General features: G+C 39.6%; 1 protein-coding gene across 1 annotated transcript in view; it reads right to left on the minus strand.

The window, feature by feature from the left end:
* Positions 1–25980, minus strand: part of MCM6 (minichromosome maintenance complex component 6) — a 44915-nt gene extending 18935 nt beyond the window's left edge. The window contains exons 1-11 of the mRNA XM_065880463.1: positions 25823–25980; positions 15930–16076; positions 14498–14608; positions 13365–13614; positions 11637–11802; positions 11205–11350; positions 10289–10439; positions 5690–5831; positions 3234–3375; positions 2414–2521; positions 1170–1325 (exon numbers count right to left, since the gene is read on the minus strand). Of these exons, the coding sequence (XP_065736535.1) occupies positions 1170–1325; positions 2414–2521; positions 3234–3375; positions 5690–5831; positions 10289–10439; positions 11205–11350; positions 11637–11802; positions 13365–13614; positions 14498–14608; positions 15930–16076; positions 25823–25929 (1626 nt within the window). The 5' untranslated portion in view covers positions 25930–25980. The remainder of the gene's footprint in view (positions 1–1169; positions 1326–2413; positions 2522–3233; positions 3376–5689; positions 5832–10288; positions 10440–11204; positions 11351–11636; positions 11803–13364; positions 13615–14497; positions 14609–15929; positions 16077–25822) is intronic.
* Between the last annotated feature and the right edge of the window lie 1527 nt (positions 25981–27507).

Here is a 27507-nt window from a genome sequence, read left to right on the forward strand (position 1 = left end):
CTTAGTTGCTCCGCAGCATGTGGGATCTTCCCAGACCAGGGCTTGAACCCGTGTCCCCTGCATTGGCAGGCAGATTCTTAACAACTGTGCCACCAGGGAAGTCCCTAAATCTGCAATTTTATATTCAATCTTAACACTCTTACATAGTTAGGAAAAAAAAATGTGACATGCAATAATTTGATAGGAAGACAGAGGAAGACAAATGACTCAATTTGAAAAAAAAGAAAAAGAAAAATTTGTTTGGTACCCCAATTCTTTTCAACCTTAATGAAAGAACAAAAACAAAAACAAAAATCTAATAAAAATCATGGGCTTCCCTGGTGGCGCAGTGGCTGAGAATCCGCCTGCCGAAGCAGGGTACACGGGTTCGTGCCCCGGTCTGGGAGGATCCCACATGCCACGGAGCGGCTGGGCCCGTGAGCCATGGCCACTGAGCCTGTGCTCCGCAACAGGAGAGGCCCAGTGAGAGGCCTGCGTACTGCAAAAAAAAAAAAAAAAAAAAAAACTTAAAGAGTATGGTTGGGAATTAACTGAAATACTTTTTTTTTGAGAATTAAAAAACAGTAACAAGGGGACTTCCCTGGTGGTCCCGTGCTTAAGAATCTGCCTTCCAATGCAGGGGACGCGGGTTTGATCCCTGGTCAGGGAACTAAGATCCCACATGCCGTGAAGCAACTCAGCCTGCGCGCCACAACTACTGAGCTCGCATGTCACCACTACTGAGCTTGTGCGCCTCAATTAGAGATCCTGAGTGCCACAAACTACAGAGCCCACGTGCCCTGGAGCCTGTGCACCAAAACTAGAAAAGAGAAAACCTGCGTGCCACACTAGAGAGAAGCCTGCGCAACACAACAAAAGATCCCACGTGCCACAACTAAGACCCAGTGCAGCCATAAATAAATAAGTAATTAATTTTTTAAAAAAACAAAACAAAAACAGCAACAAAACCAAAAAACTTGATGTTCAACACAATTAAGCAGAACCAGCAATTCAAGTGATTTTCAGTTGCTTAATAAACCCGTGTCCAATCCTGTGCCACTCTGAGAGAAATGAAAGGTCAGTGACAACACATGCACCAGTTCTTCAGGAGTACATCCTCCAGGCTTGTCTCACTCAATTACTCAAACTGGAAATAATAAAGGAAGCTCAGAGCGATAGCTCATAGTTACCTCATTACATTCATCCACAAGTATAAAGAAGAGATCAAATCGGGACATGATAGGAGCTGACAAGTTTATATTCTGTTTCAGTGATTTTGATCTGTCATAGTGTCCACTGATTGGGTTTGCTGCTGCCAAAATGGATGTCCTGGCATTTAGAGTAGCCTGACCACAAAAGGAAAAATCATGACAGGTTTAAAAAGACAACTGTAATGGCATATGACAAAATGCTCAACCTCATTCATAATGAACTAAATGCAAACCAAAAGAATAAGATATCATCTTTCACCCAGTGAATCATCAAAATTAAAGTCTGATAATATATAGCAACAGGTACTCCCATATGATGTTGATGGTATGATGTGCACACCCTTTAAGCCAGCAATTTCTTACAGAGAATTTATCTTGCAGCTAGGTACAGGAAGATATGTACAAGGATATTTACAATATTGTTTGTAATACTAAAGGCTGGAAATGACCTGAATGTCACTCTTCTTTATAAGAGTCTAATGAGCCAAACTGGGGTATGTACAATTGAAAATCATGGAGTAATAAAAAGACAAGTGGACCTAATATATACTGGTATAGAAAGATTACCAAAATAAAATTATGAAGTTAAATGAACAAGGAACAAAACTGTATGTGTATTATGCTTATTTATGATAAAATATTCCTAAAAGGGACATAAACTCAGCAGATACTTCTTTTTTTTTTTTTTGCGGTACTTGGGCCTCTCACTGTTGTGGCCACTCCCATTGCTGAGCACAGGCTCCGGACGCGCAGGCTCATCGGCCATGGCTCACGGGCTCAGTGGCTCCGCGGCATGTGGGATCTTCCCGGACTGGGGTACGAACCCGTGTCCCCTGCATCAGCAGGCGGACTCTCAACCACTGCGCCACCAGGGAAGCCCCAGCAGATACTTCTGAGTATCTACTGGTGCTAGGAGTTGGAGGGGAAGATTTCTCTTTTTAACTTACGGTTTAATGTATTGCTTACATTTTTCTTAACTATTTGAACGTATTACTTTTATTTTTAAAGTTTGATTTCTCTCTAATGCTAGTTACAATATTGTACTTATTATTTTCATTTAAATAATCCATCGACTTGATTAATAATCCTCAAGGCTGTGTTTTCCGATTCAGTAAACTGCATTTCATGTTGAAGTAATGCATTTTATCCAAGTGATCGTCTAGAGCTACATTAATCTACAAGACTAAGGCAAGATGCAATGGAACAGAAGTGGACAAACGTACCTTCACTCCTGCTTTAGTGATGGAGATGGTCTGCTGTTCCATAGCTTCGTGAATAGCAACTTGATCCCGCACCTCCATCTTATCAAATTCATCAATACAACACACACCCTGTAACCAAACAAACCTAGCATAAGAAACTGCCTTTCAGATCTCAAACGGCAAGGAAACTCAAAGTTTGCTACCAAAGAGACCTTTCAGTTCTTTTAAACAACTAAGATAGGTAAGTAAGCAATCCTAACTCCCTCTACTAGAATAAGACAGTACAATAGTCCCCAGAGCTCGAGGCAACCATACTCTTTTGACTCATTTTAAACCAAGAGTGAAACTAAAAACATGCAGTTACTTACTGCACTTTTATTCAACATCAAAACCTTGTGTAAATCTCAGGGTCAAAATATGCTGGGTTACCTCAGTGTTGACTTTAGGCTGGGAAAGTGAAGGATGGAGTTGGAACATAATGTTTATAAGTATATATAGCTACAATTTACACGCATTCACAGAGCTAACTGATCTATGACAAATACATGCAAAATGCAATAGATATACTCATAGATGTGTCACAGTCTAGAAAGGAAAACTGCTGAGAAGTACTAGTCACAGCAAACACACAAGCTCAGGGCAAGTAATACGTTCTAGAGAAGTTCAGAAAGTGCTGATTAATGATGACAATCCCAATTTCTAGATTAATAAAACCATGAATTATTTACTAAAAGTACTTATTAAAAAGAGGACATCTCCTTAATAGGAACTTATAGGCCTTTATTGATAGGGATGGGGATATTCTGATTTCTTTATATCCAAGAGGGTAAAATGTTCTTACATTATCAGCCAGCATCAAAGCTCCAGCCTCAATGACAAACTCATGAGATTCTTCATCTCTCACAACAGCTGCTGTTAAGCCAGCAGCACTGGATGCTTTGCCACTGGTATAGACAGCTCTGGGACTGAATTCCTCCACGTGCCTGTTCAAGGTTATCATATTCATTAATATATGACTACAAAGCAACCTTTTCAGGATTATCAGCTGGTTATGGCTTATGTCAAGTAAGAATTTAAATTTCTAAAAGAACATTTGAAAGAGGCATTAAGAAAAAAAGCAATTCATAAAGACACATGCCATAGACCAAAGAGAAAGCCTTTTCTCCCTTGGTCTTTTAAATAGGTCAAATCCATTCCTGTTAAAGGAAGATGAAGTTCATACATGGCAAAAACAATGATAAACAGTTCAGCAAAAATGATCTATTAGAAGGCCCTGCACTTAAAATGAAAACAAACAAAAAACAAAACAAAACAAACAAACAACAACTACAACAAAAAAAAGAAAAGAAAACAAAACAAGATGGGACATTTATTCCAAAAAGGCAAGGCTGGTTTAACATCTAAGAATCAATAACATGCCATATTAAAAAATGATAAGAACCACCTTAACAGATGCAGAAAAAGCATGTCAAAAAATCTAACAGCCATCATGATAAAAACTCAACTAACTAGAAGAGACTTTCCCTCAATCTGGTAAAGGGCATCTATGAAAACCCACAGCTAACGTCATACATAATGGTAAAAGGCTGAATGCTTTCCCCCTAAGAGCAGGAACAAGACTTAGGGGTCTGCTCTTGCCACTTCTATTCAACATTATACTGAAAGGTTCAGCCAGGGCAACTAGGCAAGAAAAAGTCACCCAGATTTGAAAGAAACAACAACCATCACCATTTGCAGTTAACATGATCTTGTCGACAGAAAATCCTATGAAATCCACTATAACAGAACTAATAAGTCAGTTCTTGCGATGCTGCAAGATAAAAGATCAATAATTGTATTTCTACACACTTGCAATAAACAACCCAAAAATTTAACTAAGAAAACAGTTCCATTTACAATAGCATCAAAAAGAATAAAATACTTAGAAATAAGTTTAATAAAAGAAGAGCAAGCTTATACCCTGAAAACTACAAAACATTATTGAAAGAAATTAAAGAAGACCAAGATATCCCATGTTAATGGATCAAAAGACTTAATATTGTTAAAAAGCAAACAGTCGTGTACAATACTGTTCAGAGGCAACAGTGCAGTACATCTTTCTGTGGTGGTGGTGGTGGGAGAGGTGGGAGGCAGGGGCAGAGGAAATGAGGAGAAAAAAAGAGAATTCTCTTAACACAGGACTATTACCTTCAAATCTAGAACTCAGTCCCTGATATACTTGAAGGAAATAGTATTTAATTATAAAACTTCAACTAAAAATGTTTCAGCTTCTAGAACATTTCCATGTTAAAAATTTCCCAGACAAATAAAGGAAAGGCAGCTTGATATAGTATGAAGAGCACATGCTTGGCAGTCAAAATGCTAAGTTCTAATATTCATGGCTTAGAGGCACTTGTCAGCTCTATGCAGTTAGGCAAATCACTGAGGCTCAGAGAAGTTTTGATTGCCTCCCTAAAAGAAGAGAATAATATTACATGCCTGTCTGGATGCTGGTAGGATAAGACATAACACACACACACACACACACACACACACACACACAGCACCAAGAACACAGCAAGTTCTCAAAAACTGGTTGCTCTTATCTTGACCTCTAAGTTTCTTAAAAGTTTGAAAGTAAGCAAGTGTTTTATTATAGCTTTTAAAAATAAGCAAAAATTGCTGAAGTAGTACTCATACTGATAGGTTTAGCATAAAATGTCTCATCTTTATCACACTGTTTTTGGAAAGAGTGTCCTCTTTAAGAACCTTAAGGATGTTTGTATTCTTAATCTCAGCAATCCTATGCCTAGGAATTTACCCAAAGGAAAATAATAAAATAAAAACTTTTACACATTATGATGTTCACTGTATTTGACTATTAAAATAAATTACTGTTAAATTGTCTAATATCAGGCTAGGGGAATGATTTTGTAAGTTATACCAACAAAAAACAACAATCATGAAAATAAAGAAACATGGAAAAATATTTAGGGTAAATTAAAATTATGCATGCTGTGACTTACAACCATGAAAATATATATTCATATATTTAAAGACTTTTACACAAAGATTAAAAAAATTCTATGTGGGACTGGAATTACAGACAATTTTTCCCTATTCCCCAAAATTGTAAAATGTTCTTACATTCTACTTAACAAATTAAGGTGTACTTAACTTAAGAGAGTTATATATTCAACAGTCATAATTTATACTCCTGCTCCGGTAAGGGCACACTGACTGCATTCTTGGTAGCACAGAAAGCCTGGAACTACGAATATTGTTTTCTCTGCTGTACTATCTCAGGCAAACACTTACTTGAGAAACTGGCTCTTAGCTGTACTTGGGTCACCAACAATGCAAACATTTATGTCCCCTCGAAGAGAGGTTCCTTCCCCTGTTGTCTTTGGAACACCACCAAAGAGCATCAGCAAGATACCCCGTTTTACTTCGTCATTGCCTGAAATGAAAATCCAAGGTATTTTTCAACATGAGGTTAAACAATTTCACAGGAAACTACAAAGGCATATTTACCAACCAAAAGAGCAGAGACCACTGAAGCAAAGCTAAGACTAGAGTAAAAATATCTGGTTCTTGTCCTGTGAATGTAAAGTCACCCAGTCACTGTCCTAATGTCTTCACCTAATCATAGATGGCAATGCTCTCCATTCTAAGAGCCTCTCCTTGTCCGTAAGTCCTACTTCCTAAACAAAGCCTTTCCCTATGTCACAGTCCTCAAATATCTCTCCCCATAAATAAACTATGTCCACTACAGCCTACCACATTTGCTAGTTCTTTCTAAAGGCAAGTCTTACAGCTCTACCAAGAGTTTGAGGAAATGGTCCATGACTTACTTCTTTTGTATCAGGTACAGTGACCCATGCTGAATATAAATACAAGCTAATTGAACTGATATGGATTAGATAAAATGCTGAATGTGTTACAGCTGCTCTGAGAACTGTTTATAAATGCAATATAAGAAGGAAATGCACAATTTAAAAAAAAAGACAACACCAGATTTTTAGAAATGTGATACCAGAAGAAACATTTTTCTGTTTTAGTTATTATGACTTTCTGTGAATTCCATCAACAAAGTGCTATGTACATTTATACAAAACACTCCTTAAAAGCAAAAAATTAAAAATCCAATCCAAAAACAAAATTTCTCTGACTCATAACCTATATGAAACAAATGTGTTGGAGGTGTGGTAGTTTTAAAATGGCCCACAAATTATTTGATAATCCGCTTTTCTAGATGGAGCTTAATTCTCCTCTCCTTAAGTGTGGCTGGGCTTAGCAACTTGCTTCCCACAAATAGCCAATGGTAGAAGTGAAGGTGTCTTAACTTCTGACACTAGGTCCTGAGAAGCACTTTGTTTCCTCCTTGCTCTGCTCTCTTGGATTGCAGGCTCTGGGGGAAGCCAGCTGCTGTGTTGTGAGGACACTGAACCAGCTCAATGGAAGAGACTCATGTGGCAAGGAACTGAGGCTTCCAGCTGACAACTAGCACTAACATAAGCAGTGAGTAAGCTCCCTTGTCAGTGGATTCTCCAGCCCAAGTCAAGCCTTCAGATGACTGCAGCTCCAGATGACGTCTTGGCTACAAACTCATCAAAGACTGAGCCGGAACCACCTAGCTAAGTCTCTCTCAAATTCTGACCTATAGACTGTATGAGATAACGTTTGTTGTTTCAAGCCATGAAGTTTTGGTATAATTTGTTATGTAGCAACAGTTTAATTTATGGGGGAATGGAGCAACATAAAATTCGACACCTACTCATTATAAGGGAGGACACTCTAAAATCCACAAAGGATTATTAACATAAAAGAATTTCAGTTCAATTTCACTGACCAAATATTTAAGCAGAAAAAAAGGTTAATCTTCAATGATTAAAAATGTATACCTAGGGACTTGCCTGGTGGTCCAATGCTTAAGAATCTGCCATCCAATGCAGGGGACGCGGGTTCAATCCCTGGTCAGGGAACTAAGATCCCACGTGCCGCAGTGCAACTAAGCCCGTGCACCACAACTAGAGAGCCTGGATACCACAACTACTGAGCCTGCATGCTCTAGAGCCCGTGTGCCACAACTAGAGAACCCACACGCACCACAACTAGAGAGAAGCCCATGCACCACAATGAAAGATCCCGCGTGCCGCAACTAAGACCCAATACAGGCAAATAAATAAACAAATAAATATTTGTAAAAATCCCAATAGCTTAAAAATATATGTATATACCTAAGAGAAATACCCATAATCTTTTTTTTTTAAAAAGATGTTGGGGGTAGGAGTTTAATTAATTTATTTATTTTTGCTGTGTTGCATCTTCATTTCTGTGTGAGGGCTTTCTCTAGTTGTGGCAAGTGGGGCCACTCTTCATCGTGGTGCATGGGCCTCTCACTATGGCGGCCTCTCTTGTTGCGGAGCACAGGCTCCAGACGCGCAGACTCAGTAGTTGTGGCTCACGGGCCTAGTTGCTCCGCGGCATGTGGAATCCTCCCAGACCAGGGCTTGAACCCGTGTCCCCTGCATTAGCAGGCAGATTCTCAACCACTGCGCCACCAGGGAAGCCCCAAGTACCCATAATCTTATGAATTCTTGCCATAACTCCAACTGAATGCGGAAGATAAGGATGGAAAAAACAAGGGTAAAGCATGAGGCCTGAAAATTTAGTCAAATCCTCAACACACAAGGGGATTTAATGAAGTGAGCAGCTAGTAACCAAGAGCTAAGAAAATACGAAGAAACCACAAACTATAGGCATAGTAATATAGCCAAAAAACATCAAGAAATCTCTCTCCACCATGAAAACTAAAAAGAAAAATAAGATCAGGATATTAATCTGGCATATTAGAGTATACTTAAGTGCAGTTCTATCCTAAAGCCAGAAAAAAAGAAGACTAAATGACCTTTTTTTTTTTTTTAAAAAAAAAACTGTGGTAGAGGGCTTCCCTGGTGGCGCAGTGGTTAAGAATCCGCCTGCCAATGCAGGGGACACGGGTTTGAGCCCTGGTCTAGGAAGATCCCACATGCTGTGGAGCAACCAAGACTGTGTGCCACAACTGCTGAGCCTGCACTCTGGAGCCCGCGAGCCACAACTACTGAGCCTCTGTTCCACAACTACTGAAGCGTGTGTGCCTAGAGCCCGTGCTCCGCAAAAAGAGAAGCCACCGCAATGAGAAGCCCGCGTGCCACAACTAGAGAAAGCCTGCACATAGCAATGAAGACCCAACGCAGCCAAAAATAAATAATAAAAATTTTAAAAAACTGTGGTAGAGTGACGAGGGCTCGGCGATGGCCGCCCTGCAGGCGCACAAACGGCTGTTGGGAGGCTGCTGTGTGGCAGCCGCTGAGGCCTTCTCTGTCTGAGCCACGGTTCCTGAGTCTGGGGTCCCGTTTCCCGGAACCTTCAGATTTAAAGTACTACATGAAAATGAAAAGAAAGGTGGTGTACGCTGCCGGCAAGCTGAGATTGGGTCCTAATGGGGAAGCCTTCATTTTAAAGGAAGATTATGAAAGAAGATGAAAACTAAGATTGCTACAGGTTTGAGAACAAGAAAGAGATATTGCTTTACAAATAACAGAAGATATAAAACAGAGGAGAAATCAGCAACTCACTCGTTTGGCAGAAGAACTAAGGACAGAATGGGAGGAATCACAAACTCAGAAAATAAAGACTTGGAAAAACTGTATTTGGCAAGTTTAAGAAATATGGGAGAGGGGCATCAACAAGCCAAAGAAAATGTAAGTGAGCACTTATTTGACTACCTGCCTGTGGTAGTGATACTTGTTAAAAGTAGATTACAGTTGTTAGACACTTATAAAAATGTTTTCATGGGCTTCCCTGGTGGCACAGTGGTTGAGAGTCCGCCTGCCAATGTAGGGGACACAGGTTCATGCCCCGGTCCGGGAAATCCCACATGCCGTGGAGCGGCTGGGCCCATGAGCCATGGCCGCTGAGCCTGCGCGTCCGGAGCCTGTGCTCCAAAACGGGAGAGGCCACAGCAGTGAGAGGCCCGCGTACCACAAAAAAAAAAAAAAAAAAAAAAAAAGTTTTCATGTATAGAATTTGCTGCGGGCAGTCCGAACTTTTTTGTAAATTTAATATAATTTAAGAATTCTGCTAGGTTCATTTCCTAGTAAGAGTCATGTCAAGAATAATCTATTTCCAATGATGTTTAAGTTAACATTATTCTCTAACAAATTTATGGTTACCAAAGGGGGAAGGTGGGGGGGATAAATTAGGAAGTTGGGATTAATATATACACAGTACTATATATAAAATAGATAACCAACAATGACCTAGTGGATAGCACAGGAAACTATACTCAATATTTTGTAATAACCTATAAAGGAAAAGAATCTGAACAAGAAAATATATATGTATATAACTGAATCACTGTGCTGTATACCTGAAACTAACACAACATTGTAAATAACTATACTTCAATTAAAAAAACCAAACATTATTCTCTTCTAGTCCTTAACTATCTGTGTAAATAAAATAGTAACCTTCAGGAAAAAAAAATTGTGGTAAAATAGACACAACTTTTAAGTGGTCCAGTGGAATTAAGTACATTCATTATCTTTTATAACCATCACCCCTATCCATTTCTAGAACTTTTCATCACCCCAAACAGAAACTCTATCCATTAAACAACAATTCCCTATTTCCCTCCTCACCACGTAACCTCTTTCTACTTTCTTTCTCTGTGAATATACCTGTTTTAAGTACCTCATTTTAAGTGGAATTGTATAATATCTGTCCTTTTATAAATGACTTTTTAAAACCCCTTCTAAACCCACTAAAAAACTTTCATAATCTGACTTTTGTGTTTTAAGAAGTCACATGTTGCTGTTTTTATAATCATTATTTTGATTTCAAGTTTATGCCACAAATGGATAGAACTCTTACCATGTATAGTAGGGAACAGGCTTGTACAAAGATTGTGGTATAGATTTTTATCTTGACTCATTTCAAACACTTTCTCCCACTCCTTCACAGTCATTTGGTTCTTAATGCTCTCAGCTGTCTGTTCCTCATCTCGGAGCTCTTTTCCTCCGAACTGAGGGGTGGAGAAGAAAGGAAAAAAATAGTAGTATAGAAACAGTCAAAATAATGTGAAAGAGAAGAAACATCACCACAAACGAAATATAGCCTGGGAGGTCAACTTCAGAATCTGCTGACTGTAAAGGTTTTTAAAAAAAATCTCCTAACCAGTATGGCCTAAGTTAAGATACTGAAAAGCTTGTCATTTGTCCAGTGATTTAAAAAAAACAAAAAAAGCTATCACTATTGTTTTGTATTGCTATCTAAATGAATCTAGATGCTCATGAGATGAGCCATAATAAAATGTTAATCACTGATATGAAGATGAAAATGAAGAAACAGTATATTATGTTCACCACTCATTTTCCAAACTTTTCCTCACTGCTTTCCCCTCCTGGAACAAAATCAAGCTCTGAAGAACTACAATACCTGGGGTCGATCACTCTCAGAAACAGCAGTATACTGTACTTCCCAGATAACTAAATTTTTCTACTTGTACTTTCTCGAGGAGCATGACAGAGGAACTTTAACAATTAAAAACAGAAAAACAAAAACAGAAAAACCACTGTGAATAATAATAGTACCAATGCTCTTAAAGCATTGAGCTCTTATGTACAAAAATAAATAAGACTTTTCCTTAAGATCAGGAAGACAGACATGAAAAAATCTGGTTTTAAAACTAAAGAACAAATCTCAACCCAACTCCGTCTTTAACACTGAGTTTGCGGCAGCCTCAGGGGATGCCTTTCTTAAGCTCTGCCATTCTACTAAGAAGACTCACCCTCGGGTTGGTTGGTGCAACACAACAGGCAAGAAAGACCAGCCTGTATGAAAGATCCCTAACACCAAGTGCCCGGAGCCCTCGAATGCCTTCTGTCTCATATCCATCAACACCACTGACACGGTAATTAGTTTCTGCACGTGCTCCTGAAACAATGAATGATAGACTGTTTCACAGCTCAAATACTGAAGGTGCTGAGAATCAAAACTGCTCAGATAAATGAAACCTATAAATGCAAAAATTTCATTTAGGCTTTGAAATTCTTCAGAACAGTAGCTTTTATAGCAAACCAATTTGTTTTTACTCTCATCATAGTTCCTTGCTCACCCTCTGATTGGTAGCCAAAAATAAGACAAGGAAGACGCAAGAAGCTAGATACTCTGCAGTTCAGGTAACTGAGAATTTGTTAAATTTGAGCCACAGATTACTGACCTGGTATGCTAAGCTTAGACACATCAGGCACAACAATCAGCGTCCCTGTAAAGTCACACTTGTCACCAGCTTGAGCTGACTCCACAGCTTCAGCCCTCAAGATCACTTCTAAACTGCGAGGGATACTCCCTCGAGGAAGCTCAGCTTGAGTCTCTTGAATACGAACCTGTAACAAAGACAAATAAATTGCCAAGGATGAGAAGAGATCTATTTCAAATGCCATGCAATCTAAATTAAATGCCACAAATATCGACATATCCTAAATTATCTTACTAGTTTGCAGACTTCTGACATGTGCCAACATTCATCTTAAAAATTCTCTACCATAAAACTTTCAATTTGGTAAGAGATTACATCTACTTAAAAACTTCAAGTTCACTTTTATTCTCATTAAACAACATGTATTTTTTTCTTTGTTCAAACTGACTTTAAATAATTGTTCTGTGTTCCATCTTCCTCTAAATTGTCAGGGAAATTTTATGAAAAATATCACATCTTTTATACCCTCCACCTCAACACAACTGTTAACATTACTTAAGACACACATATTTTTACTGTATTATTTGAAAGAAGTTGCAAAAATCAAGATACTTCACCCCTAAATATTTTAGCACTCACCTCTTAAGAATAAAGACAATCTCCTATGTAACCACAATACCATCAATCACACCAAGAGATTTAAATATTTAATTCCATAATGACTTCTTTATCTAGTCCGTCTTCAAATTTCCCCAGTTGTCAAGAATGTCCTTTATTACAGCTGTTTTCTTCCCCCCAAACCAAGACCCAACCTAAATTCATATTTTGTATTTGGTTGTTATATCATGTTCTTTATCAAATATAAAGCATCTTTTACCCAAAGTTGCTGGTAAGAACACGTTTCCTATAAACCAAGTATCAGAATAAAACAAGAAAACTAAGTAAGGACTAAAAACTGAATTTAATATAAATTATTTATTTTAGTCTGGTATTCATTCTCCAGTGCTTGAGCTGCTGCAGCTTTTCTCTTTGCATATATCAGAGTTACTAAGCCCTGAAAAGCTTTAGCCCCTTCATTCTTACTGTTACCATCCAACTCTTGCCCAGTTACTACAACTGCCTATTAGTCTCTTGTTAAATACCACACACAGTTGTCTCATTAATCTTCCTTTAAAATTCCCATCATCTGAAAACTTATCCCCTTGCTTATCAAGATAGGTCCAAGCTTCTCAATCTGAGATTTAAGGCTCCAAGTACTTCCATGCCTCATACCAAATCATCTCTCAGATGATCTCCAATTTGGTTCCTCTACTTTAATCATGATAATCCTCATTGCTATTGACAAGCATGTCCATTTTCACCTGTCCTTTTATTTATGCCTTCCTCCCTCCTAACCACCAACTCCAAGTCTTACACCAACAAGTCTCTACTTCTGCAAAAATTTTCCTAACTCTAGCTTGTAATAATAACAGTAATAATAATGGTTACTGTTTATTCTTTGACAAATACATTTTATTTGCCTGAAGGAGCTTCCAATCCAAGTTATTAATGGTTAGAACACATATACTGATAATTGAAATTTGCATTACAAATTTTTAGCTTAAATCTGTAGTCACACTTGATGAACCTTGACTTACATAAAAACTGAGTTTAACATTGCCTAAGTAAGCTTATAATAATAATTACAAGTGCCTAGAAGTGAATTATTAGCATAGGCTGAATCTGACCTAAAAAGAAATTAATAAGCACCTTTTGAAAATCAACGAATCTCGATTTATTTGTATCCAGCAGGAATCTCCTTCTGTTGGCACAAACTGGGTTTCGGCAGATGTTTGGCTGTGTGTATCTGAACTGCTGTTCTACATCCTTGATCACTGTCTGACAGTCCAAGCACAGGAAAGTTCCGCTCACAAGCTCTGGATGAACTGGGTGAGTCCGTACCACCTGCCCACTGATGCGAGTGAGCAAACCAATTCTGGATGAGTTGAGTTCTCGAATTCTGTTTAAAGACAGATATTGCATTAGTAAATATTCATTTTCAAACTAAAAATTTTCACTTTTAATGAGAGGATATTCAATGATAATTTATGCTTAAAATAACAACAAAATAAGAGACAAGGTATTCTTTGGACTCTCCTACAAGAATAATTTAGTCAACATGCCCATTCCTGAAGTATAATGTACATGCATCCACAACAAAATACATAAATGAATAAATAAGAAAAACTAAGTAAAGGACATGAAAGAAATGCAATTATAAAACAGAATGATCCCATTTTTGTTTTATATGCAAATATATTTTTTTCTTACCTACATTTCTAAATAAGCATTTTCACAGTAAAGTTATCCTTGGGAAAAATTATCATAGGAAAATTTTTTTTTCTGAACTTGAAGGTTTAGAAAACACTGTATTTCACAAACCCATTTTATATTAAATAACTTGGTAATTTTATAAGTAATTTTAGTAGTTCAAGTTTTCAAAATATCACTTCAATTTCCTCCAACAAATTTATTCTTTAAATAACTGCTAAAGAGGAAACAGTTTAAAAGCTATGCTATTTAAGCTCTTGACAATTCATTAATTTTTGTGACTGTTCTCAGTTTTCATATTTTCTCACTAATTTTTCACCTCAACATCCCTTAAAAGGTGCCCTAAAATACTATAATCCCCAGAAATTGCTTCACTTAACATACTTCCCATCCCATTTTCCTGGGAATACATATTTTCCAAAACTAAATCTTCTGGATAACTGGATATAACTCTTTATAGACCTGGATATAACTCTTTATAGACCTGAGACTACAACCTTCTGAGCTTTCTGACAATTAAGTGATGCCTATACTATTTGGGGAATTTTTTTTTTCAAGGAAGGGTTTCTTACTTGTGTCTGGTAGGAAGATCTTGGAATGCAACATAAAAGTCCTTGGCAAGAGGGATCTCTTTACGGTCTTTGACAAAGGTTTTCAAGGCCCGACATAGGTAAGGGTAAACTCTGAAAAACAAACAAAAAGTAAATCAACTGACAACTTCAAGAGGCTTACCAAGGGCTCCTTCCCCTTATGCTTCCCAACAGCTAAAACTAAGGAATTTCATCTGGTTACAACCAAGCTTTAGAATTTAACTCTGTGGGACACTTCTATCATCTGATCCAGGTTTAGAGCATCTTCAATCCTCTCCTATTCCACCATAAATATATCTAAGACAACAGAAACACCAAAGATAAAATGCTGCTCCTGAAAACCTATTATTTTTAAATAATCATTTAGCATGCACACAGCAGGTCACTCCTCTGTCCAAGATGACTCTACTTGAACCACGTGGGCAGTATACTACCTAGCAAGGCAGCCTCCCACTTGTCAAGGCCTACTATTTTCTTCCAGGTTTTATTCTTGATTGATAGGAAGTAGATAAGGGCAGGGAAGGAATTTGTGTACTGATTTGAGAGCAAGTTGGCAGAAACGTTTCACTTGACTGGTTAGATGGAAGTGTGCATGTTCTCTTAAGTTTTAAATAGCTGAGGCAGCTTGGTTTAAGTGGTAGGTTCTGGAAGTCCTCTGAAAAATCAGCTACTTTCAGGAGACAAAACTGTGGCACGGTCTGTGCATGAGGTACAGGCACAGGTGTTTCCACCATCAGCCCTGATTTTCTACTTCCCTCTCACTTGTCAGTACAACTTTTCCTGCTACATACTATCACAATAAACTCTGCTGCTTATCCCTCTAACCGTTCTTGATAGCCATATATGACTAGAAACACCGAGACAAATCCTCCATCTCCCGGTATACCAGGTAAAAGAACAGGACTGTGACTCCTTACTCCTGGGTCTTCATTTCTCTTTCATAACAGTCCACAGTGTTTATTTTAACCTGATTTTACTTAAACTAAGTTTTGTGTAGAAAGATATTTTTGGCTTTATATAGCAATCGAAAGCAAAACAAAAGCCTAATGTCTAATTTCTGCCAAAAAAATACCATTCAGCTTTTAAAATGTTTCAAGGGATTTTATATGATATGGGGAGGGAGAGTGGATTAAATGAATGACATAGCAATAGCACTGAAGCCTGAAACAAAGCAATCCTCTTAACACCTGGAAAAACTACATAGAAAACAAAGGTTTTCAACATTCGCATGTGAAAAACAGTCAACTCCACAAAGGCTTAAATTAGTTCAGAGCAGCACTAAAATGACCACTGGCTGTATCAAAGGGCCTCTGTGACAGCTGCCCTTTTGCCTCACAAATGAACACTTCCGTTCTAAGAATAGCTGGCTTCCCAGGCTACATGTCTATTTAAAGTAAAGATTAATACACCAAACCTATAGAACTCCTCTTGAATGGTGGTGGAAAGTTGCTGGTTAAATTGCTCCAGGTCCAAAAAACTCACAACCAATGTGTTTCTCTCGGGACGAATTAACTCCTCAGCTAACTGCAAGTACTTAATTTCTCCATCGCTGTTCTGGAACCTGTAGATACATGCAAGTCACATTAAACCTAAGAATTAGGCAGCAAAAAGAAGAATGTGAATGCCTGATAATTCAGCATATTGGTTAAAGACCATCAGTTTTAGGGTCAGACAGGCCCATTTTAGTAGTTGTATAACTTGGGGCAAGTTACTTACCTATTCTAAACCTGTCCCTCTTCTGTTTGAAAAAAAAACATAATAAAAAAGATTAGAACATCATCTTATCTCCTAAGATCACTGTGAAGATTAAATGAGAAAATGCCTTTAAAATGCTTTGTACAAAGCTGGGAACATAGGAAAACTACGTCTTCAGGTTTAAATCTGAATTTCTTGATTTAACACTTTCCACTCTTAACTGTACATACCAACAATAAAAGAATAGTTAGTATTTGTTGATTAGAAAATATTAAATCAAGATATCCAGGTTAGGAGATTGGTTCAAGATGGCGGAGTAGAAGGACGTGTGCTCACTCCCTCTTGTGAGAACACCAGAATCACAACTAGCTGCTGGACAATCATCAACAGGAAGACACTGGAACTCACCAAAAAAGATATCCCACATCCAAAGACAAAGGAGAAGCTGCAATGAAGCGGTAGGAGGTGCGCAATCACAATAAAATCAAATCCCATAACCGCTGGGTGGGTGACTCACAAACTGGAGAACAATTTTACCACGGAAATCCACCCACTGGAGTGAAGGTTCTGAGCCCCCCGTCAGTGTTCCCAACCTGGGGGTCCAGCAACGGGAGGAGGAATTCCCAGAGAATCAGACTTTAAAGGCTAGCGGGATTTGACTGCAGGACTTCGACAGGACTGGCGGAAACAGAGACTCCACTCTTGGAGGGCACACACAAAGTAGTGTGCACATCGGGACCCAGGGCAAGGAGCAGTGACCCCACAGGAGACTGAACCAGACCTACCTGCTAGTGTTGGAGGGTCTCTGGCAGAGGCAGGGGGTGGCTATGGTTCATTGCGAGGACAAGGACACTGGCAGCAGAAGTTCTGGGAAGTATTCCTAGGTATGAGCCCTCCTGGTGTCGCCCACCAAAGAGCCTGTAGGCTCCAGTGCTGGGTCGCCTCAGGCCAAACAACCAACAGGGAGGAAACTCAGCCTCACCCATCAGCAGACAAGTGGATTAAAGTTTTACTGAGCTCTGCCCACCAGAGCAACAGCCAGCTCTACCCACCCCATCAGGAAGCTTGCACAAGCCTCTTAGATAGCCTCATCCACCAGAGTGCAGACAGCAGAAGCAAGAAGAGCTACAATCCTGCAGCCTGTGGAACGAAAACCACATTCACAGAGAGACAGACAAAATAAAAAGGCAGAGGACTATACCAGGTGAAGGAACAAGATAAGACCCCAGAAAAACAATTAAATGAAGGGGAGATAGGTAACCTTCCAGAAAAAGAATTCAGAATAATGATAGTGAAGACGATCCAGGACCTCGGAAAAAGAATGGAGGCAAAGATTGAGAAAATGCAAGAAATGTTTAACAAAGACCTAGAAGAAGTAAAAAACAAACAGAGATGAATAATACAATAACTGAAATGAAAAATACACTAGAAGCAATCAGGAGAATAACTGAGACAGAAGAATGGATAAGTGACCTGGAAGACAGAATGGTGGAATTCACTGCTGCGGAACAGAATAAAGAAAAAAGAATGAAAAGAAATGAAGACAGCCTAAGAGATCTCTGGGACAACATTAAATGCACCAACATTTGCATGCAACATTCTCCTCCCCAGAAGGAGAAGAGAGAGAGAATCGACCTGAGAAACTATCTGAAGAGATTATAGTTGAAAACTTCCCTAACATGAGAAAGGAAATAGTCACCCAAGTCCAGAAAGCACAGAGAGTCCCAGGCAGGATAAACCCAAAGAGAAACACGCCAAGACACACAGTAATCAAACTAACAAAAATTAAAGAAAAAGAAAATTATTAAAGGCAACAAGGGAAAAACGACAAATAACATACAAGGGAACTCCCATAAGGTTAACAGCTGATTTCTCAGCAGAAACTCCACAAGCCAGAAGGGAGTGGCACGATATATTTAAAGTGATGAAAGGAAAGAACCTACAACCAAGATTACTCTACCCAGCAAGGATCTCATTCAGATTCGATGAAGAAATCAAAAGCTTTATAGACACACAAAAGCTAAGAGAATTCCGCACCACCAAACCAGCTCTACAATAAATGCTAAAGGAACTTCTCTAAGTGGGAAACCCAAGAGAAGAAAAGAACCTACAAAAACAAATGCAAAACAATTAAGAAAATGGTAATAGGAAAATACATATCGATAATTACCTTGAATGTGATTGAATTAAATGCTCCAACCAAAAGACACAGGCTTGCTGAATGGATACAAAAACAAGACCCGTATATATGCTGTCTATACGAGATACATACAGACTGAAAGTGAGGGGATGGAAAAAGTTATTCCATGCAAATGGACATCAAAAGAAAGCTGGAGTAGCAATACTTATATCAGGTAAAATAGACTTTAAAATAAAGAATAGGGCTTCCCTGGTGGTGCAGTGGTACAGAGTCCGCCTGCCGATGCAGGGGACACAGGTTTGTGCCCCGGTCCGGGAAGATCCCACATGCCGCGGGGCGGCTAGGCCCGTGAGCCATGGCCACTGAGCCTGTGCATCCAGAGCCTGTGCTCCGCAACGAGAGAGGCCACAACAGTGAGAGGCCTGTGTACCGCAAAAAAACCAAACAAAATAAAGACTATTACAAGAGACAAGGACACTACATAATGATCAAGGGATCAATCCAAGAAGAAGATATAACAATTATAAACTTATAGGCACCCCAAATAGGAACACCTCAATACACAAGGCAAATGCTAACAGCTATAAAAGAGGATATCAGTAGTAACACAATAATAGTGGGGGACTTTATAACGCCTTACCTACACCAATAGACAAATCATCCAGACAGAAAATTAATAAGGAAACACATGCTTTAAATGACACAATAGACCAGATAGATTTAATTGATATTTATAGGACATTCCATCCGAAAACAGCAGATTACACTTTCTTCTCAGAATTTATTGATATTTATACAACATTCCATCCGAAAACAGCAGATTACACTTTCTTCTCAAGTGCACACAGAACATTCTCCAGGATAGGTCACATCTTGGGTCACAAATCAAACCTTGGTAAATTTAAGAAAACTGAAATCATATCAAGCATCTTTTCCAACCACAACGCTATGAGATTAGAAATCAATTACAGGGAAAAAAAACCGTAAAAAACACAAACACATGGAGGCTAAACAATACGTTACTAAATAACCAAGAGATCACTGAAGAAATCAAAGAGGACATCAAAAAATACATAGAGACAAATAACAATGAAAACATGACAATCCAAAACCTATGGGATGCAGCAAAAGCAGTTCTAAGAGGGAAGTTTATAACAATACAATCCTACCTCAAGAAACAAGAAAAATCTCAAATAAACAATCTAACCTCACACCTAAAGGAACTAGAGAAACAACAAACAAAACCCAAAATTAGTAGAAGGATAGAAATCATAAAGCTCAGAGCAAAAATAAATGAAATAGAAACAAAGAAAACAACAGCAAAGATCAACTCTATGCCAATAAAATGGACAACGTGGAAGAAATGGACAAATTCTTAGAAAGGTATAACCTTCCAAGACTGAACTGGGAAGAGGCAGAAAATATGAACAGACCAATCACAAGTAATGAAATTGAAAAAATCTTCCAACAAACAAAAGGCCAGGACCAGACAGCTTCACAGGTGAATTCTACCAAAGGTTTAGAGAAGGCTAACACTCTTCCAAAAAATTACAGAGGAAGGAACACTCCCAAACTCATTTTATGAGGACATCACCCTGATATCAAAACCAGACAAAGATACTACAAAAAGAAATTACAGACCAATATCACTGATGAATATAGATGCAAAAATCGTCAACAAAATACTAGCAAACAGAATCCAACAACACATTAAAAGGATCATATACCATGATGAAGTGGGATTTATCCCAGGGATGCAAGGATTCAACATATGCAAATCAACCAATGTGATACACCATATTAACAAATTGAAGGATAAAAACCATATGATAATCTCAAAAGATGCATAAAAAGCTTCTGACAATATTCAACTCTCAAAAGATGCATAAAAAGCTTTTGACAAATTTCAACACCCATTTATGATAAAAACTCTTCAGAAAGTGGGCATAGAGGGATCCTACCTCAACATAATAAAGGTCCTATATGACAAACCCACAGCAAACATCATTCTCAATGGTGAAAAACTGAAACCATTCCCTGTAAGATCAGGAACAAGACAAGGATGTCCACTTTCGCCACTCTTATTCAACAGTTTTGCAAGTCCTAGCCATGGCAATTACAGAAGAAAAATAAAAGGAATCCGAATTGGAAAAGAATAAGTAAAACTGTCATCATCTGCAGATGACATGATACTGTACATAGATAATCCTAAAGATGCCAGCAGAAAACTACTAGAGCTAATCAATGAATCTGGTAAACTTGCAGAATACAAAATTAATGCATAGAAATCTCTTGCATTTCTATACACTAACAATGAAGGATCAGAAAGAGAAATTAAGGACACAGTCCCACTCACCACTGCAACAAAAAGAATACCTAGGAATAAACCTACCTAAGGAGGCAGAAAACCTGTACTCAGAAAACCATAAGACACTGATGAAAGAAATCAAAGATGACACAAGCAGATAGAGATATATCATGTTCTTATATTGGAAGAATCAATATTGTGAAAATGACTATACCACCCAAAGCAATCTATAGATTCAATGCAATCCCTATCAAATGACCAATGGCATTTTTTCCAGAACTAGAACAAAAAATCTTAAAATTTGTATGGAGACACAAAAGACCCCGAATAGCCAAAGCAATCTTGAGAGGAAAAAACAGAGCTGGAGGAACCATACTCCCTGACTTCAGACTATACTACAAAGCTACAGTAACGAAGGCAACATGGTACTGGCATAAAAACAGAAATACAGATCAATGGAACAGGATAGAAAGTCCAGAGATAAACCCACGCACCTATGGTCAACTAATCTATGATAAAGGAAGCAAGGATATACAATGGAGAAAAGACAATCTCTTCAATAAATGGTGCTGGGAAAACTGGACAGCTACATGTAAAAGAATGAAATTAGCACATTCCCTAACACCATACACAAAAATAAACTCAAAATGGATTAAATACTTAAATGTAAGGCCAGACACTATAAAACTCTTAGAGGAAAACATAGTCAGAACACTCTGACATACATCACAGCAAGATCCTTTTTGACCCACCTCCTGAAGTAATGAAAATAAAATAAAAACAAAAATAAACAAATGGGACCTAATGAAACTTAAAAACTACTGCACAGCAAAGGAAAGTATAAACAAGACGAAAAGACAACCCTCAGAATGGGAGAAAATATTGCAAATGAATCAATGGACAAAGGATTACTCTCCAAAATATCTAAACAGCTCATGCAGCTCAATAGTACAAAAACAAACAAGCCAATCAAAAAATGGGCAGAAGACCTAAATAGACATTTCTCCAAAGAAGACATACAGATGGCCAAGAGGCACATGAAAAGATGCTCAACATCACTAATTATTAGAGAAATACAAATCAAAACTATAATGAGGTTTCACACACTGGTCAGAATGGGCATCATCAGAAAATCTACAAATAACAAATACTGGAGAGGGTGTGGAGATAAGGGAACCCTCTTGCACTGTTGGTGGGAATGTAAACTGATACAGCCACTATGGAGAGCAGTATGGAGGTTCCTTAAAAAACTAAAAATAGAATTACCATATGACCCAACAATCCCACCACTGGGCATATACCCAGAGAAAACCATAATTCAAAAAGACACGTGTCGCAATGTTCACTGCAGCACTATTTGCAACAGCCAGGTCATGGAAGCAACCTAAATGCCCATCAACAGACAAATGGATAAAGAAGATGTGGTACATATATACAATGGACTATTACTCAGCCATAAAAAGGAATGAAACTGGGTCATTTGTAGAGATGTGGATGGACCCAGAGACTGTCATACAGAGTGAAGTTAAGTTGGAAAGAGAAAGACAATATCGTATATTAACATATATATGTGGAATCTAGAAAAATGGTACAGATGAACCATTTGCAAGGCAGAAATAGACACAGATGTAGAGAACAAATGTATGGACACCAAGGGGGAAAAGCGGGGGGTTGTTGGTGGTGGTGGTGACGGTGAGATGAATTGGGAGATTAGGATTGACATATATACACTAATATGTATAAAATAGATAACTAATAAGAACCTGCCATATATTAAAAAAAGTGATAATTAAAAAAACTCAAAAAAACCCAACTCTATTAATGATATAAAAAAAAAGAAAGAAATTCAGGTTAAAATCCAAAGATTTAATTTCTAAACAGCAAACTGACAGATTAGTTGTTGATTTAAGAACCAAAATACAAATAAATACACAGAAATGAGGTGCTTCAGCACCTAAGACCTTCAGGAAAAAGGAAACATACATACACACAAAGTAAAGCTGGTGTGTTTTTTCCAAAAGCGTATCATACGAACATATTTGATTTTTGTCCTTCTAACATAACCATGCAGATTAGTTTTGAGAAAAAAATCAATTCCTCCTTCAAATACAGCATGTTATAACTGTTAAATACCTAAATATCTATCTGCAAAGCACTATGCCAGAGGTACCACAGGCTGGAAATGACAGCATCGTCCCTCTGCTGGGGTTGACACTCTCATAGGAGACATTTCTACTAAAGAGAGGGACAAGACATCTAAATGTTCATGACAAATGAATGAACAAAATGTAGTATACACATACAATAGAATATTATTCAACCTTAAAACAGGATATTCTGCAATGTCTCAATATGGATGAATCTTGAGGACATGGTGCTAAGTGAAATAAGCCAATTACAGAAAGACAAATATTGCATGATTCTACTAATATGAGGTATCTAAAAGTCAAATTCAGGAATTCCCTGGTGGTCCAGTGGTTAGGACTCCATGCTTTCACTGCCGTGAGCCCGGGGTTCGATCCCTGGCCAGGGAACTAAGATCTCACAAGCCATTGGGAGAGGCCAAAAAAAACCCCCAAAAGTCAAATTCATAGAATCAAAGAGTGGTATGGTGGTAGGAGGAAGAGGAGAATGTGGAGGTACTACAGGCATAAAGTTTCAGTCAAGCAAGATGAATAAGCTCTAACAGATCTACTGTACAACAATAACACAGTAGTTAAAATTTTGTTAAGAAGGTAGATTTCATGTTAAGTGTTCTTTCCACAATAAAATAAAAAGGAAAAAGAAAAAGGAGGAGGTAAAAGAATGTGACAGGGGAATATAAACTAATTTTGCCTAACAGGAACATCTACAAAGGCTTCATGCATATAAAAGGTAACACTGGAATTCGGCATTGAAAGACTTTCAAAATTTGAAAGAAAAAAAATGAGTGGTAGATAGATTGGCTACAGATGTTTGCAAGTATGTAGCAAAGTCAGGAAGGGTATGGGAGGAGTGTGGATAATGACAGAATGGCTGTGGAAGATCAAACTGGAAAAAGCAGCTGTGAAGAATTTGGATCTTATCCCATAAGCAATGGCAATCAAAGTTGGTATTTTGAGAGGGCGTTAACATTTTTTCCCCAACAAATACAGGGATTATTTGTCTTGTTCATCATTGTGCCCAGGAGTCAGCTGCATGGCAAACTTCAAGGAAGCAAAGGTAATTACATTATTTGTTAAAATCAAACATAACTGAGGACCTGTGTAATGTGGTGTGGTGGCTAGGGGGGATTAAGGATGGGATTTACATTCAGATGAAACGGCTGACAGGTAGATATATTACCAGAGATGACAGAAAATGGCAGCTTGGGAACATAAGGGAAGAAAGGATTGGTGCTGCATGAAAGGTTTCTAGGGTTTAACAAATGAGGTATGATTCTTTAGCTAGGCTTTGAAGGATGAAGAGCTGTCAGGCAGAGAGTAACATTGCCAAAAGTAGGGAAATATAAATTAAACTATGGTTTTAACTATCAGAATTTCACAAGACAGCAGAATTATTCACAGTGGTAAAAGTGTGGAAACAACCTACATAACTACGGATGGATGAAGAGACAAACGAAATGTGGTATAGACATACAATGATATACTATTCACCCTTCAAAAGGAAATTCTGGCGCATGCTACAGCATGGAAAACCTCAAAGACACACTATGCTAAGTGAAGTAAGCTGGTCACAAAAGGACAAATATTGTACGACTCCAAGTCTGAGGTACCTAGAATAGTCAAGTTCATAGACAGAAAATAGAATGGTGGTTGTCAGGGGCAGGAGGGTCGGGGGGGAATGGTGAATCATTGTTTAGTGGGTGCAGAATTTCAGTTTGGGAAGAAGAAAAGTGGTCTGGAGATGGATGTTGGTGATGGCTGTGTAACAAGGTAAATGTACTTAACGCCAGTGAACTCTGTGTTTAAAAAAGGTTAAAATGGGGACTTCCCTGGTGGTCCCGTGGTTGAGACTCTCTTCCCAAAACAGGGGGCATGGGTTCGATCCCTGGTTGGGGAACTAAGATCCCATGTACCACAGGGCACGGCCAAGAAAAAAAAAAAAAAGGTTAAAATGGTAAAGGTTTTACCACAATAAAAAAAAAAAAAAAGAATTTCCTGCCATGTTATGAGCCTTAAAGATGCGGAAGTCATTAAGGCCCTTGAGAATAGCTAAAAGAATTTTAAGGATGGGAAGCATTTTCGTAAGACATGTGCTTATCTTTAAAAAGCTTCACTATAACTAGTGCTAACAACTTAGTGGAGTTTCTAAATATTAGTAAAACCGCATATGACTTTTTTTTTTTTAGGACTATGGCAAAGAGTCTCAGGCCAAGATGTCATCGAGGAGAACTTCAAATGCAAGAAATGATCAAATTAAAAAACGGAGCTCTTAAAAAAAAAAAAAGAATTTCCTAAGACATTCCGCAGTGCTTCCACTTCTTCCTGGAGGCGGTAGAGTCCCACTCAGGGAAAGCAGAGCTATATCTGCACGATCTAAGAAAAGTAACTGGTGGCAGTGGCTGAAAGCCAGGGAGAGGGGGTTTGAGATGCCTGGAGCCTAAAAAAGGCAACAGAAAAAAAGAAAAGTGGGGTTTGGAGGGTCGGAAGGAAAGGAAGAGACGGAGGGAGTGCGTTCAGCGCCATAAGCAGGTTGGGCCCTCGCCCGAGCATCTGTCAACCACGGGGTTCACTCCGGCCCTTTCAACTCCACGGGCTCCAGGGCTGCCAGGCCCTCGGTGGACCCCAGTCAGGCCCCTGCCAGGATTCATACGCCAGTTCGGCCTTCCCCGCGACCCTGAGGACACGCGGCCTAACTGGACGAGTTACTCATCTCCATCTAGCCTCAGGGTCCGAACAAGGAACCGGGGGCTACGCGACCACCAGCCTTACAGGCTGTGAGGACTGAACGACGGGCCTAAAGCGCTCGGCCCAGGGCACTGCGCACGGCAGGAGTTTGCGGAAGAGCTCCAGATGGATTTCACCCCCGGAAACCAGCCCAGCCTCCTCCCCGCGGCCCGCTCTCCGAGGCGCGCGACCCCTCAGTTCCCGAACACGCGCGGGGCCCACGGCGCCCCCGGGCTCCGGAAGCCGCGAGGGGCGGGAGGGGAAGTTCCGCGGGTAAGGGGCGCCCTCCGACTCACTCCTCCAAGAAGTCCACGAACAGTTTCTGGCACTTCTCGGCCACCTCGTCGCGGACTTCCAGGTGCTGGCTGCCGGCGCCAGGCTCTGCTGCCGCCGCGAGGTCCATCGCTGCTTAATGCTGAGGGGCCGCCGGCGCCTCACTGGACCGCAGAGTTGCTTCTCCCCGGACGCTGCCGCTCGGCGCGCACCTCCTCTGCCCCGCCCCTTCGCCGGAAGGCCGGAGCCAATCGTGGCGCAGGAGCTCGGGGATTTCGCGCCAAACCTGTCCAATGAGCGCGGCCTCTCCCTCAGCCCCTCCCACGAAACGGAGATTTCGCGCCAAATGCAAAGACCAGAGAAAGCCGGGTGATCGGCCTCTGCGCCTGCGCAGTTGGTCGTGTCCGGGGGAATTTGGCTGCTGGAGCGATTTAAAACGTAAGATCTTTGCCCGGGGGTGGTTTTTCAAATGTTCTTCAAATCGTTTCACTTATATTAATTGAGCAAGAGGCGTAATGCCTTATGGAAGAGGAAAATGAGTAAGATTCCGACCTCCTGCTTGAGCCATGTAATTGGAGGACATAAACTGTAAACCACCGGCTGAAACCCTGTAAGCGTCAAAAGTGACGTAGTAACAGTACCAGGGGGAGGGGAGAGAGGGGAGTTGGCAGAATTATTCTGGTTGGTGCTGACCGGGAAAAATCAGCGAATAATTGACGCTGTTGATTACTTCCCCTCTCAAACGCACTCTTGGTTTGTGTCCTCTTGACTTCCCCTCTCTTTGGCCATATTTTCCCAACTTCGTTTCACTTGATTTTTCTCTTATCTCTTTGCCCATTCCTGGTTAGCCTCCTCTGTAGGCGCCTCTTTAGGGAGTGCCTTAAATGTTCTCGTCCCAGAGCCCTCTTTTTCCATAAAGGAGCTCTCTTGGGCGATCCCCTTCAGTCACTTGTTTTCAATTTACCAAGGCCTTGGTGCTGATGACTTCTGAATCTGTATCACCAACCAGTTCTGTTTCCTGGGGCTCCAAGAAATTACAGGAAGCCTGGATCAATTCCATTTTTTGAGGCTTCCAAGCACATAAAAATAATTTTTTTTTAAAATGCCGAACAGGATGACACGAAGCTACAGTAATTCTTTTAGCACACACACATAGAGAAAGACACTATTCACAAGATATTTACAAGGTTTAACCAAAAACTCATGACTTGTGTGCTGTAGTGTATTAGTGTGTATATTGCTTCATTTGAAGGGGATGGGAGCCCTTGCAGGCCTGTACCCCTCAGCCTTTCACCAGCTCCAGATCTGCCTGCCTACAGGACATCACCACTTGTATATACTTTAGGAACCTCAAACTCACCTGTTTCATGATATTCACAGCCTTCTGCACTGGCACAAGAATGGATCCAGGAGCTATCTAGGAGCAGATTGCTGACCAGATTCTGTCTCATTCTCTCAAAAGTCCTCCTTCTTTTCTTTCCCATTTTTCTTTTTCCCCCTTCTCTTTCTCTTCTGTCCTCAATGTAGATTTCCCAGAACTAAAGCACCGTGTACAGAAGGAAAAAAGCAAAGAACAGGAGTGCAGAGTTCCAGGCTAATTACAGCTGTGCCCACTGAGAAACTTGGAACTTGCTCTTCTCAGCTCTCTACACCTCACAGGCCCTCCCTTCCCCCTTCAGACATGCACCTCTGGACCAGAATAGGAGAT

This window comes from Phocoena phocoena, chromosome 7, assembly GCF_963924675.1.
Source record: "Phocoena phocoena chromosome 7, mPhoPho1.1, whole genome shotgun sequence".
Lineage (NCBI taxonomy): Eukaryota > Metazoa > Chordata > Mammalia > Artiodactyla > Phocoenidae > Phocoena > Phocoena phocoena.